At 46.1% G+C, this 14966-nt stretch overlaps 3 protein-coding genes across 3 annotated transcripts; 2 read left to right on the top strand and 1 right to left on the bottom strand.

Annotated features, from left to right (window-relative positions):
- Positions 1-4019: 4019 nt before the first annotated feature.
- Positions 4020-4946, top strand: LOC134044835 (olfactory receptor 5G3-like). The gene has a single exon (XM_062494268.1). It carries the CDS (start codon positions 4020-4022, stop codon positions 4944-4946), a length of 927 nt encoding a protein of 308 aa, XP_062350252.1.
- Positions 4947-8689: 3743 nt separating this feature from the next.
- Positions 8690-11301, top strand: LOC134044781 (olfactory receptor 5AR1-like). Its single transcript, XM_062494163.1, has 2 exons — positions 8690-9543; positions 11253-11301. The coding sequence occupies exons 1-2, from the start codon at positions 8690-8692 to the stop codon at positions 11299-11301; spliced, it is 903 nt and encodes a 300-aa protein (XP_062350147.1).
- Positions 11302-13227: 1926 nt separating this feature from the next.
- Positions 13228-14223, bottom strand: LOC134044780 (olfactory receptor 8J2-like). Its single transcript, XM_062494162.1, has one exon. The coding sequence runs from the start codon at positions 14221-14223 to the stop codon at positions 13228-13230; it is 996 nt and encodes a 331-aa protein (XP_062350146.1).
- Between the last annotated feature and the right edge of the window lie 743 nt (positions 14224-14966).

Genomic DNA, 14966 nt, shown 5'->3' with positions numbered 1-14966 from the left:
AATGGATCTGATGTGTCAGGGAGAAGGGATCTCTCTTTCAAATAGGACGGGTTCCTGCTTTTTTTTTTAATGGATTGGTTGGAATATTTATGGCAAAACCTTGTTTAGAAGAGGAAGAGGCTGCTTGGATTGTTGGGGTGGGGATGGGGCAGCACAGGGAGAATCCAGGCTTTTCCTGGACTTCTTGGAATGGCATTGGCTGTTGGGATATCGCAGGCTGGAAGTGCAGAATGTCACCCATAATATGAAACTCTCCAAATCTTTGAAAGATCAGTATTGGCTATGCTGTCACTTGCTTGGGCAAGTGTTTGGAGGGTGGGAGCAATGAGGGTGTTCATCCCTGGTCCATGGCTATCTCTCTGCTTGGCATTGTTTGGAAAAATAAAAGAACAAAAGGAGAATCTCTTGCAAAGTTCTGTAAACTAGAAATTCTTTCCAGCCTCTGGAAAAGGTTTTGACATGCCATGGTGTCAAAGGAGCATTTAATTCTGCATCCCTTCCTTTCCTTAATGCATTGGTGTGTTTCCAGCCCAGGGGGAAGCTGCAGGCACACCTTAGCCAGACTGTATTTGATTTTTCCATACAGCCTGGCACTGCAGTTTCATATTTCTATCTCTATTTCTCTCACTCTGCAGGGCGGATGTAACTGCACCCCAACCAGGAAGTGTTAAAACAACAATTATCCCTTGCTCCTTGCAGAAGTTAAAGGATTCCCCATCTGTTTCCCAGCCCAGGCTGTGGCAGGAACCCATCCCTGGGTTTGGACACCTGTGGGTTGGTCTGACTTGCTGAACTTTACAGCTGCAGAAACCTCTTGTACCACCTGCCTCCCTTCAGCTGAGTAAATGCCTTCTGACTGTGCCGTGGAAATTGGTGAGGTGTCCAAGGTGGAATGTAAATGTACCCAGTGTAACTGGCTATCCTAGAGGGAAACTTGAGGTGTGATGAGTGTCTGACAGAGCTACAAGGCTGTGGGACCAGCCTGTGTGTCTGCCTGAGGACATGTTTAGCTACCCATGCTCTTATCAAAAGTATTTCTTTTTCTAGGGAGCCCCAAAGGTCAGGAGATGGAAGTTTTGAAGTTGGTGTCACTCAGAGACTGAAAACATCAATGTTGGTCTGTTATTCCACTGGGGGTCTGCTGCATGTTAGGTGGAACTGTTCCCAGTCCTGTGGCTGTTCCCATCACAGGCACAGGAAATCTGAGATCCAGAGACATCTTTCAACTCAGACCTTTGCTTCTGCTGGAAACCAGATTTGGAGCCTGTGGCATTGCAATACCTATTCCTGTTCAGGGGAATGCCAATTCCCAAATCAAAAGGTGAGGTCTTTGTTGATTTTTGTGCACTGTCTGTTCCTGTAAACTGGGCATTTTCTTTTCCCCATCAGTTAAAGGCAGCTGCTCCCATTCTGTGCTTGGATCTAGCACAGAAGTGGGATCTTTGCCTTGTAGAACCTCTGGTAACAAGACAGGCTTGAGATTGTATGGGAGCTGCTGCTCCAGCTGGATCCCTACAAAACCGTGGGGCTTGATGGGATTCATCCAAGAATCCTCAAAGAGCTGCTGATGTCACCAAAAAACCTCTCTCACTTTTTTGAGTGGTCTTGGGAATCTGGAGAGGTTCCAGCTGACTGGAAGTTGTCCCAGTTCTCAAGAAGGGCAGGAAGGAGGACCCTGGAAACTACAGGCCTGTCAGTCTCACTTCAGTGCCTGGGAAAGTCATGGAGAAGGTGAATCTGGGAGCCATTGAAAAACACTTGGAGGACAGCGCAATCATCAGTCACAGCCAGCACGAGGGGAAAGTCCTGCTTATCAAACCTGATTTCCTTTTATGACAAGGTAACCCACTGGGTGACCTTGAGTCCTGAGGGCAGTTCTGGGCACCACAAGACAAGGCAGACATTAAACCATTGGAGTGTCCAGAAGAGGGCAATGAGGATAGTGAAGGGCCTTGAGGGGAAGCTGTATGAGGAGCAGTTAAGGGTGCTTGGTCTGTTGAGTCTGGAGGAGGCTGAGGTCAGACCTCATGGAAGTTACAAGTTCCTCATGAGGGGAAGAGGGAGGGCAGGCACTCATCTCCCCTGTGACAGGACTTAAGGGAGTGGCCTGAAGCTGTGTCAGGAAAGGTTTAGGTTGGATGTAAGAAAAAGGTTCTTCCCCCAGAGGGTGGTAGGGCACTGGAACTGGATCCCCAGAGCAGTGATCACAGCAGCAGCCAGACACAGTTCAAGAAAGTATTTGAGCAATGCTCCTGGGCACATGATGTGACTCTTGGAGATGGTCCTGCGCAGGGCTGAAAGTTGGACAAGATGATCCTTGTGGATGCCTTCCAACTCAGCATATTCTGTGATTCTCCTGGATTCTTGCAGCCAGTGTTCCAGGATGGAATCCTGGAATGGTTAGGGTTGGAAGCGATCTTAAAGCTCGTCTTGTTCCACTTCCCTGCCATGAGCAGAAGAACCTTCCACTAGACCTGATCGCTCCAACTTGGCCTTGAACACTTCCAGGGATGAGACAGGTGAGCTGTGGTTTGTGTCTAAGGAATTTACAGTGGGTAGAAAGGTGGCTCATCATCTCTGGTGACTGGAAGTGCTGATGGATACTGGCTCCCATAGGACTGTGGTCCACCAATGAAGTCCCTGTCAGCTCCTTGGTGTCATAAGGCCAAACATGGTATTTGTAGAGCTGAAAATCTCTGAAATAGTCAAAAATTGGACACAACAGGTGGGGTTTTGCACTGTGGGTACTCTGAGGAATCCCCAAAGCCCTGTGGCTTACTCAGGGTAAGATCATCTCCTCTGTGTAATCACCTCCAAACTCAGAAGCTCAGAGAAGAGGTAACAACCTGCTTTGGGCTTTGTCACTCTCCTGGGGCTCCAAGAGCCTCTAAATCCCCAAACTATGTGGTAAAAGGTCTTTGCTCATGTTGGTATATTTTTAAACTCACCTGCAGAGCACTTTAATATCTGCCTTGAAGAGCATCAGGAGGGAAGCAGGGAGAGTGCAGAGATGTAGGGAATGTTCATCCCGGAGAACCAGGAGCAAGGACATTGCATGCCACCCATTTCCTGTTGTTTTCTCTTTCAAAGAAGAAACAGCTTCAGTCTTAATATCAGCTCCTACCTGGAGGCTCCTGGGCTCCAGCTCCTCATCATACTCTGGGTTTAACACCAAATCCAGGTGATCTGCAGCAGATGTGTGGTGAGGACACCCCATTGGAACACTTGCTCTGGATACTTCTCACTGACCACAGAGGGCTCCTGGATGAGGACTGGAAACCTTCCTGTAAGGAACACTTATGGATCTTACTATTGCTGATATAAGGCATGTCCAAAAGGTGATTTTATTTTTTTTTTTCCCAGAAGAAATATTTTCAGGAGGAGATTGCTCAGGTTTGGGTGTTGTACATTTTTGTTTGAGGACTGCAGGAACAGGGTAAAGAGCTGAGAAAATCTTTTTAGAACCAAACCAATGCATTAGAAGGGAGGGGAGACTTCATAGTCAGGAAGTTTTGGAGCCCCTTCTCTGGAAGCATTCAAGACCATGCTGAATGGGGCTTGGAACAATCTGGTCTAGTGGAAGGTGTCCCTTCTCATGGCATGGGGTGCAATGAGATGGTCTTCAAGGTCCCTTCCAACCCAAACCTTTCCAGGATTCTATGGAGAAGACAGACAAAGCAGGTGGTTGGCAGATGCCAACACAAGGATGAATAATCAATTCTGTGCTTTTACAGCTTTTATTGGGTTTTTCCATGTTTAGGGTTGTGCTGGATGATTTCAAAGTCCCAGACTGAACACACACAGGGGAGCAGCAAGGTAAAGCTCCTCAGGGTTTTGTAACCTGCAGCTTCTCCCTACCCATGCCATGACTTCCACCCAGCACTATCTGATCATTCTGTGCCTAAACTCTTGTTTTAGATCTTGTAGGATTGTCTCCAAGCACATCCCACTGCAAAGAGGGTTTTCAACTGGAAGAAGCCTTCAGGAAGGAATTCACACAGACAGCACACTTTGAAGGAATGCCAGGAAGCAATTGCACCCAGGCAACTGAGTTCAGCTTGGCAGGATTCACCGAGGACCCTGCAACTCAGGTCACCCTCTTCCTGCTATTCCTGCTCACCTACCTTGTCACCATCCTGGGGAACTTGGGGATGATCACCTTGATCAGAGCCAGCCCCCTGCTCCACTCCCCCATGTATTATTTCCTGGGCAACCTGGCTTTTGTGAACCTCTGCACTTCCACCATTATCACCCCCAGGATGTTGGCTGGGGTTTTGTTGGGGAAGAAGGGAATGGCCTATGCCTGGTGCATGGCTCAGGTGTTCACTATTGACCTGTTCCTGGTCACTGAGTGCTTCCTGCTGGCTATGATGGCCTATGACCGATACGTGGCCATTTGCCACCCCCTGCTCTACCCCCTTGTCATGTCCCCAGAGCGCTGCTCCCACCTGGTGACTGGGTCCTACCTCCTCGGGCTGACCAACGGCGTGGGACAAGCCATTGGCATGTCCAGTTTGTCCTTCTGTGGCTCCAGCACCATCCATCTGTTCTTCTGTGACATCTCCGTGCTGATTTCGCACTCCACCTCTGACACCACCCTCAGCCTCATCATCCTGAGGACTGCTTCGTCTTTGCTCGGTGTTCCCACCATCCTGGTGGTCCTGGCGTCCTACGTGGCCATCATCTCCACCATCCTGAGCATCAGCTCAGCTGAGGGCAAGCGCAAAGCCTTCTCCACCTGTACCTCCCACCTCACCACTGTCAGCACCTTCTATGGGGCGTTGATTTTCATGTACTTAATCCCCAGGTCACACTCCTTCAGGGGAGTAGATAAATGGGCTGCTGTGCTCTACACTGTGGTGACCCCCATGCTGAACCCCTTGATCTACAGCCTGAGGAACCAGGAGGTGAAGGAGGCTTGGAAGAGACTCAGGAAAACAAAATAAGCCTTGGATGTTTTAACTTTGTGGCCAGATACAATGGAGATGTGGGTGATACCCTGGGATTTTTGTGAAACATGTCAGAGAGACATTTTTGGGGCCTTCTGCACTTTGATTTGGATGATGTGCTGGCTGATTCAATATCAGCTGAAAATAACAGTATCATTCCAGATCTGGTGTTTGGATGAGGCTTAGAGCAGCCTGGTCTACTGGAAAGTGTCCCTGCCCATAGCAGGAGGTTGGAACTGAATGAGCTTTGAGGGTCCTTCCAACCCGAACAGTTCCAGAATACTCTGACATATTTGGTGTTAATGTTTTTGTGCACAAGCATTGCATTTGTGAAGAAAAAACCCTAACCTTCCAATCAGTGCATTATCTCACCCTGATGAGATTTCACATTCATCACCCAGGTGATTTCACATTTCATGGTACAATCCAGAGGGATGGCACTCTCCTAGAGGCACAGAACAACTTGGGATGTAGGAAAAGCTGCTCAGTTGGATTAAATGAAGGCAGGATCAAAGTAGTCTGCTGATTTATTGACACAAAACTTACAGGCACTCAGGGTCAGTCAACTGAATCCTCTGTTCCCCCAAATTTTGCTGATAATTCCCTGGTTATTATTTAGTCTGGCTTCCTGGATAAACCCCCTGAGCTGCTTATGCTCCTGTTCCTCTTTTATCAGCTGTGCTCAGCCACCATGGCAGGGACCCCAAAGGTCCTCAACTCACATCTCCACAGATGTGGGGACAACATCCTCAAGTTGCACTGTGGAGGTTTAGGTTGGATAGAGGGAAAACTCTTCCATGGAAAGTACTGTCCAGCCCTGGATCAGGCTGCCCAGGGCAGTGGTGGAGTCCCCATCCCCAGAGGGATTTAAAAGTCATGTGAATGTGGCACTTGGAGACATGGATTACTGGTGACCTTGGCAGTGCTGTGGAAATGGGTGGACTTGGTGATCCTAGGGGATTTTTCCAACCTAACCAATTACATGACTCTGTGATCAGGACCACGAACTGGTTCTTCCTTATGTAACTCCTGCTGTTCTCTCACCCTTCTGCTCATCCCTGCCACCCTCAGGACACTGCCTAATTTAGGTGCAGAAAAGATTGTACATTTTTTCTTTAAATAGTACTAAATATTATTTTTAATCTTTTATTTTAAACATAAACCTCCCATAATTATGTAATAAAACATGAAGGCATTTAAAACACAAGACCCAGAGCAACTGTTTTTGCTCCAGGTCCTTACAACCATTGTTTGGCAATACAAAAAATATTTGAAGAAAAATTCAATATTTGAATAATAGTTTGAGAAACCATTCAATTACTTTGTCCAGCTGATCTTGAAAAGAGAAAAAATTTAAAACCTTTCAAATTCAAGCCTTTAGCAAAAATCCTTGTTTTGGTGTTTCCTCTTGAGAGCTCTGTGCTCACAAATGGCATCGCCCAGGCCCTCCAGGCATCAATTCTGGGGTACTGTGAGCATCCCATCCCTGAAACTGCAGGGAGAAACCTCGGGATGGATCCCAGGGCCTTTGGGGGAGGCTCCTTCTGTGTTCAGGTGCCTCAGAGACACTGTGGTAATTGGTCGCGTGGGGATGGGGTAAATTTAAATATTCCAGCCACGTTAGAGGATGGAAACGAAAACTTCCTGGTTTTGGCCAGACCGATGGAGCTTGTGGACTTCAGCTCAAGGACCTGTGAGTATCTTATTAATCATAGAGGCTGAAATTTTAAGAGGTTTTGAGATAATTTTTTGCTCGCTGGGGAAAATTGTCCTTCCCAAGTGTTTGCAGAAGCAGGAGACTCTCCATGAAGGTTTTTATGGAATATAACAACAAATAACTCCAGGAAATTGCAAAGGTCCTTCCTGGTGGCAAAACATGTACTCCAGTACATCTGAACCTTCATTCCTAACTCAAATTTTGGATGAATATTCCTCATATCAGCAGAATTAGGAGGCACACTCTGGGCAAATTGACTGAAGGGTAAGTTTGAGCTTAAAAGTCTTAAATTCAGCTCACCATTATCACAAGAAAAGGTAAAAATAAATTGCAGCAGGAAGAGTTCCTGCAGAGTTTTCCTTTCATTCCAATTAGCAATTGCAACCCTTCTCTAAACCCTGTGCTGTCTCTCAGTCCCTGAATTTCAATTTCTTACACCAGTTCCTTTTAATTCCATGTGATCCCAGGAAATAATTTATATATTCCAAGAGATAAATTTAAATATATATAAAATTTAAATATATAAAATGATATGTGATATATAAAATAAAATTATACATTAGGAAAACATTTGTATGTGTTTAGTAATTATAACTGTATATATCCTCTATATTAATTTTATGTATTAAAATGTTCATATATTTAATTATATTTATATTTATTTTTTCATATATATATATATATATATATATATATATATATATATATATATATGTATGGAAATAAATTTTCAAGCTGCCATTTAACTTCCTGAAACTAATTGAGTTTATTTACCTAATTGTGTTTATTTATTAGTACAGGTCTCCTCCTTACAGAGCTGCTTCTGAAGTTATCTATTCCCAAGGGAAGTTTCCTCCTCCTGGGCTGGGCAGTGACAAACCCCTTGGTGTTCCTGTGAATGAAGACTACAAACATTTTTGCTCAAGTTTTGATGTTCTTTGTGAGGGCAAATTATTCCTGTCTTCCACACAATTACTGGGAGAAATCTGGGTTTATTTGTCCTTAGAAATTTTGATCTGGGAGATAAAATCCGATCAAGCAAAAAGGGCCTGAGATGTGAGGAAACAGGTGAGTTTTACCCATAATAAATAATCATCTAAGCTCAGGGTCTCTGAGGTGAAACCCAGGAATTTATCACAGAATCCATGGTTTAGGTTAGAAAGGACCATGTGGACCCTCCAGTGATGATCCATGGGCAGGGACACCTTGCACTGGTCCAGGTTATTCCAAGCTCTGTCCAACCTGGCCTTGGAGATCAATAATTTCATAGCAGCACTACCTGGATTGTTTCCCAAATTATATACATTTATTTCTATTTAGTTGAACTGTATTATCAGTACCTTAATGAATTCCCTGGCTCGTCATGGCACCACAGCATTTTTGAGGCCTCCAGACTTTTAAAACCCTTTTGTTTCTCCACAATTTTCAGAGGAATGGCACAAGTATCACCATATTAAAATGTTCTTTTTTTAATACCCTAAATCTCCTATTTGAACCTGAATTTCAGTTTCACGGGAAGGAAGGGAAGAAATTTGTTTTATTTTTATTTGTTCTGACTCTCCTAAAGAAAATTTTAAAGATGTCCTGATCTCTTATCAGTGCTTTGTCTCCTTTTAAACCAATGGGTTTTGGGGTTTATTTTCAGGTGGTTTTTGTTGTTTTCAGTTTGTATTTCGGATTCATAATGGTTTCTAAAGTCAGGATAAATTACTGGATAAATTTGAATGTGATGAGTTTATTCCACCTCCTTAACTTCTTCAGGAGGTGTAATAAACCTTTCAAAGTGCAAAATAATTTATCAAAACCAATCAGTGACTAAACCAAACTAAAACCATTAAAAACAAACTCAGTAGTGAACTTTGGCTACTTTAAAATGTGTTTTGAACCAAACAGTAAATTGTGCAGCTCCTGCATCTCCAGGCTGCGTTTGCTGATAAAAACACGCATTTATATAACGTGTTTGTGCAGAAAGCAGGAATATCCTGACCCTGCATCTCAGCTTTCCCACAGCACCTGTGTTAGGATGGCAGCGGAAGGGAATGGAAGCCCCAACGCTCACTTCGTCCTCTTGGGATTCTCTGAGCAGGGCAATGTCCAGGTTGAGCTGTTTGGGGTGTTCCTGGTGATGTATGGGATCACCCGGGTGGGGAACGTGGGGCTGCTGGTGCTGATCCAGCTGCTTGCCCAGCTCCACCTCGACCTCTGCTATTCCTCCTGCATCACTCCCAGGCTGCTCCGGGATCTCCTGGATGAGGACAAGGTCATTTCTCACGCGGCGTGCCTCACGCAGTTCTGTTTTTACGTGGCCTTTGCCACCACCGAGTGCTACCTCCTGGCCGCCATGGCCTACGACCGCTACGTGGCCATCTGCCAGCCCCTGCACTACTCCGTCTCCATGTCCCCGGGGATCTGCACGCTCCTGGTGGCCGCCTCGTGCCTGGCTGGGGTCCCCAACGCCGCTCTCCACACGGGCCCGGCCATGGGGCTCAGCTTCTGCGGCCCCAACGTCATCGACCATTTCTACTGCGAGGCGCCCCCGCTCTTCGCCCTCTCCTGCACGGACCCCGCACCCAACGAGCTGGGCATGTTCATCACGGCTGGCTTCCACCTGGCCACCACCATCCTGGCCATCCTCCTCTCCTACGCCTTCATCCTGGCTGCCGTCCTGGGCGCGCGCTCGGCCGCGAGGAAGCGCAAAGCCTTCTCCACCTGCGCGTCCCACCTGGCTGTCGTGGTGCTCTTCTACGGATCCCTCCTGTCCATGTACTCCCGGCACAGCTCCAGGAGCTCCCGGGAGTGGGACAAGGTGGCCTCTGTGTTCTACACCATGGTGGCACCCATGCTGAACCCCTTCATCTACAGCCTGAGGAACCAGGAGGTGAAGGCCGGCCTCTGGAGACTGATGGGGAGGAAACATTCAGCTGAAAAACAGGATTTCCTTTCTTGTGTTTGCTGCCTGATGATGTTTTAATTTCAGGAATTCAAGCCCTTCTTGACCACTTGCAGAGCTTGAGGACCAGGAACTCTTAATCTATTCCGATTACAGCTACTGTGACCATTTCCTTCTTTTAGGATGTAAATAAATTTTTCTCTTTGCTATCATAAACCTGATTGTGACTCTTTCTGATACCTGGATCTGACTCTCTGGGTTGTTAGACATCACGATATCCCAGATGATGTAAAAATAAAACGCAGCAGGAGAGTTTCTAAAGTGTTCTCCCTTCTTCCCAATTAGCAGATGTAGCACTTCTCTAAATCCCAAACTGTTTCCCAAACCCTGACTCTCCATTCCTTACACCAGTTCTTTTTACTTCCCTGTGATGCCAAGAAGCCAATTACTTATTTCAAGGTCAAATTTGTATATATTTAAAGTTATATCTATTTTATGGGAAAATATGTAAAGAAATTCTATAAACAAACTCCCTTTATATACATAAAAATATATATTAAGATATTTATACATATAAATTTATAGATATATATGTAATTGCACATATATATATATGTAGAGAAGTGGGACATAAACCCTCAGGCTTCCATTGAACTTCCTGAACTGATGGTGTTTACTTACTGGGGCAGGTCTCCTGTTGAAGGAGCTGCTTCCAAAGTCATCCATTCCAAGGGGCATTTCCTGTGGGCTACCACAGGATGGGCAGTGACCCAACTCAAGGGTCAAGCTTGCTCAAAGAGCAAAGAGCCCTCATCTGGCATCTCCTATGGATCATGGTGTGATTAAACCATCGCTCCCTATGCTGGCGTTTTGTTCATATTTTGGTTTTATTGCTAAATTAATTTTGCTTACTTTACTTTGGGGCAATTGTGTGATTTCCCCTCTAAAATAAACCATGAGCCATAGAGGAAGGAAAAACAAACTGTGTGAACTACAGGGAACCTGAGCAGAGAAGGAGAGGCAGGAATGCTGACTAGGAGCAAAGATGGGGTAGAAACAATTACAGAATACCAGAATCCTTTAGGCTGGAAAAGCCCTCTAAGATCATGGAGCCCAATTGTTAACCCAGCTCTGCCAATGCCAGCATTAACTCAAGTCTGAGCTCAGTCAGTAGAGGAGAAACCTGAGAGCCCCCTCCAGAGCCTAAAGGGGCTCCTGGAGAGTTGCAGAAGGACTCTGAGCAAGGACCTGGAGTGGCAGGACAAGGGGGAATGGCTTTGCACTGACAGCATTTAGGTTGGATATGGGGAAGAAATCCATCCCTGTGAGGGTGCTGAGGCCCTGGCCCAGGTTTCCCAGGGAAGCTGTGGCTGCCCCATCCCTGGAAGTGTTTGAGGCCAGGTTGGATGGGGCTTAGAGCAGCCTGGGATAGTGGAAGGTGTCCCTGTCCATGACAGGGGATGACACTGGATGGGCTTGAAGGTTTCTTAACACAGTCCATGCCAACACATTGACTCTCCAGATTTTTGGCTCCAGGGCCTGGATCTGACAAACAAAGCAGCTGGGGAAGCTCACTTTGTCTTTAACAAGGTAGAAAGCTTTTTCCTTGTTTTCCTGCATTAATTAATCTCTCATGGCTCATTAAGAAGAATGAAAGAAGTTGTTGAAAAGTCCTCTGAGAAGTTCCATGATGATGATTAAGAAACTTTCTTGGCAAAGCCCAGAAGATCTTGTTAAGCTGGTGATCCCTTGAAGGGTGGTTGGTCTCCCAGGATCACTTCTTGCTCTGGGAATGGGAGCAGCATCCCTTGTGGTGGAAATAGCTGTGAGCACCTGTCTGGTGGGACCCTGGAGCTCAGACCTCACTGTGGGCTTTCTCAATTCTTCATTTAAACCTGCAAATCTCAAGCTGAAGGAGAGTGGGTTTACCTGGGATATAGGAAAGAAATCCTTCCCTGTGAGGGCGCTGAGGTCCTGGCACAAGTTGCCCGGAGAGGCTGTGGCTGTCCCAACCCTTTAAGTGTCCAGGGTTGGACAGGGCTTGGTCTAGTGGAAGGTGTCCCTGCCCATGGCAAGGGTTTGGAATGGGATGAGCTTTAAAGTCCTTTCCCACCCAACTTTGATATCAAAATCTTTGTCCTACCAAGCCCTTTCTCATTTAATTACATCAATTCCAACTTCTTCATCCAGGTCCAAATCCACCTTTCCCACTCTCCCCTGAACCTAAAACATCTCTTCTCCTGCTGTTTTTTTCCCAGGGAACAAGGAGACTACTCCATTTACTTTTCAAATGGAAGTGAATTCTCATGTAACTCCTCAGAACACAACACAACACAACACAACACAACACAACACCAAAGGAAAAGTTTTCCGGTTCTGCCTTTCCCTGCTGCAGCCAAGGCTTATCCCTCTGCAGAGTCTGAATTCATCCCACCCCCAAAGGTGTCAACAGGTGAGGGACAACCAAAATGAGGGGTGTGGAGAAGAGGGGGAATTATCTGCCGAGCTTATGCAGACCACCTGAATTGTGAAAGAAAGTTGCAGGATTGCACTCAGTTTGCCCTCAAAAACAACAAATACCCTTTGGAATTCGTTAGGATGAGCAGAAAGTAGAGGGTCTTTTCCATTAGAAAAGATGAAGGATTGCTCCCAGTATTGTGGCGTCCCTGTACCTTTTTTACTGGGCCATGATATGGAGAATTGTTGGTTTTGGGATTTTTTTAGGGCCTTTTCCAGACCCAAACAGTTCCCAACAGGTGTTAAGGATTCTTTCACCTATGGAAACCAGACATGTGCTTTAATTTTGGGTGGAACACTTGAACACTTCTTAGGTTTTCATTCTGTGTTTTGGCACTTGGACACTTGCATTTCCCTTGATATTCCAAGGTGTATCTTGAGGTCCTGACTCGCATCAGCTTTTTATCCTTCTAAGTCAGGAATTTGCATTTATAAAGCCTTTAATCTTACTTTTTTACCAAACAAATTTTAAAATACTCTTGCCCTTCCCAAATGCTCTCTCCCACCCAAGCAACTTGACTCTTAAAATTATGAGGAATTTTATTGGAGTTTAGGGATAAAGATAATAATCTTGCAAGAAATTTACATATTCAGAGTTGAAAAATATGTTATAAATCAATAAAATCGTGATTTATGCTTCCCAAGAGAAAGAGAGGAATAATTGGAGCAATATTCTGGAATCACTCTGGGTGATTTCTTCTGACAGCCTTGTGGCCGTAAAGGAAATTCATGTTTGAGGCTCCCACTCCTGTTTCCTTCCAAGGAATATGTGACTTTTGGGTCTATTTCTCCAGGATAAATATTGCAATTGAGTTATATGAGAAACCGTGGAAAAATTGTAAGGATCAGGGGAAAATCCAATTATTTTATTTTTTTATTCTTGCTTTAGGGGAACAGTTTGCTTCCACAAGGGCATGGAGTGGCGGGACAACAGGGAAAGGTTTTAAGCTGAGAATAGGTTTAGATGGGATTCTGGGAAGAAATTTTTCCCTGTGAGGGTGGGGAGGCCCTGGCACAGGCTGTCCAGAGAAGCTGTGGCTGCCCCATCCCTGGAAGAGTTCCAGGCCAGGTTGGAGGAGGTTTGGAGCTGCCTGGTCTAGTGGAAGGTGTTAATGTTAATATTAATGTTAATGGAGTGTAGGACCAGATGATCTTTAAGGTCCCCTCCAACCCAAACCATTCCAGGATTCCCTGATGCCATGAGCTGCACCTCTCTGATGCTGGCAGAGGTTTAACATCCTCGTCCTGCACTTCCCCAGCGCTGCCTTCACCTCCTTGTTCCTCAGGCTGTAGATGAAAGGGTTGAGCATGGGGCTGACCACGGTGTAGAAGACAGAGGCCACCTTGTCCCGGCTGCCGTGCCGGGATGCCGGCTGCAGGTACATAAAGAACAGGGTGCCGTAGAACACGGACACGGACGCCAGGTGGGAGGCACAGGTGTGGAAAGCTCTGGCCCTGCTGGGTGCCGAGCGCATCCCCAGGACGGTGCGGAGGATGCGGCCGTAGGAGAACAGGATGACCGCGCTGGTGGCCAGCCCGTTGGCGGTGGCCAGGGCGAAGATGGCGAGCTCGCCGCCGCGGGTGTCGGAGCACGCCAGCCTCAGCACGGGAATGGCGTCGCAGAAGAAGTGGTCGATGCGGTGGGACCCACAGAAGGAGCCCCCAAAAGTGCAGCCGGTGTAGAGGAGGGCGCTGAGGGAGGCCACGAGGTAGGAGCAGGCCACCAGCTGCCAGCAGGCACGGGGGGACACGAGCAGGACGTATCTCAGGGGGTGGCAGACGGCCACGTGCCGGTCATAGGCCATGGCGGCCAGGAGGTGACACTCGGCCGTGACAAAGAGAGCAAAGAGGTGGAACTGTGTCACGCAGCCGGCCCAGGAAATGGCTTTATTCCCAAACAACAGATCCGTGAGCATTCTGGGGGAGATGACAGTGGAATAGCAGACGTCGGCCAGGGAAAAGTGGGAGAGGAAGAAGTACATGGGGGTGTGGAGACTGGGAGCCACCCAAACCAAGACCATCAGCCCGATGTTCCCTGCCAAAGTGACAACGTAAATCAACAGAAAGAGCCCAAAAAGAGGGGCCTGTGCCCAGGGAGTGTCTGTAATTCCCAGCAGGATGAATTTGGGCTGTGTGTAGTTTCCTCCCATGGCCACGTGTTACCTGCTGAGGCAAAGGGAATAAATACATCAAAATGGCAAAACATTTTTGCTTTTGGGTCACGTTTAACCCCAGTCAATCACTGTTTTAATTGCCATACTTTGGTATATTCCATATATTTTCCAAACATAAAATCCATACTTTTTTCTTTATCAGGTGAGATGCCTAGAAAGGAGCACAGAGCTTGAAGAAACACAAATGGCAAATTTGCTTTTCTGTGCTTGGATACCTGAAATCATGAATTTATTCTGGCACATGTTAATTAAGAATGAAGAAAAAAATCTGATATTTATTCCCTTTTGGTTTGAAAGAAATTTGTTTCAGAAGACACCCTGGAGGAATCTCACTGGAGATAAAGTAAACCTGGAGAGGGAGAAAGTCCCAGCACCAGTGAAATCCCAGATTACACTACATTAAGAACATTTTTCCTTGGCTTTTAAATATTAATCCAGTCCATCAAGCTGTTACATATCACTCACACTGGAAAAAAATTCACATGGATAAATTAATGTTTTATACCTTTCTGAGCTCCAGCAGGCTGAAACATCCAAAAAACATGGGAATTAAGGTAAACCTTACTTGGAATGGGAATGAATTTTAAAACAATCCAGTTCCAGAGGCTGATTTGTTAACAACTGCATTCTGCTGACAATTCTTTATAACTAAATAAGACTTGTCTTTAACACTTCCATAAATTCACTTATCTTTCTTTCGCTGCTTAAGGAAAATAAAA

Source organism: Cinclus cinclus, chromosome 6 (assembly GCF_963662255.1).
Source record: "Cinclus cinclus chromosome 6, bCinCin1.1, whole genome shotgun sequence".
Lineage (NCBI taxonomy): Eukaryota > Metazoa > Chordata > Aves > Passeriformes > Cinclidae > Cinclus > Cinclus cinclus.
This window is presented reverse-complemented; position numbering and strand designations above follow the sequence as displayed.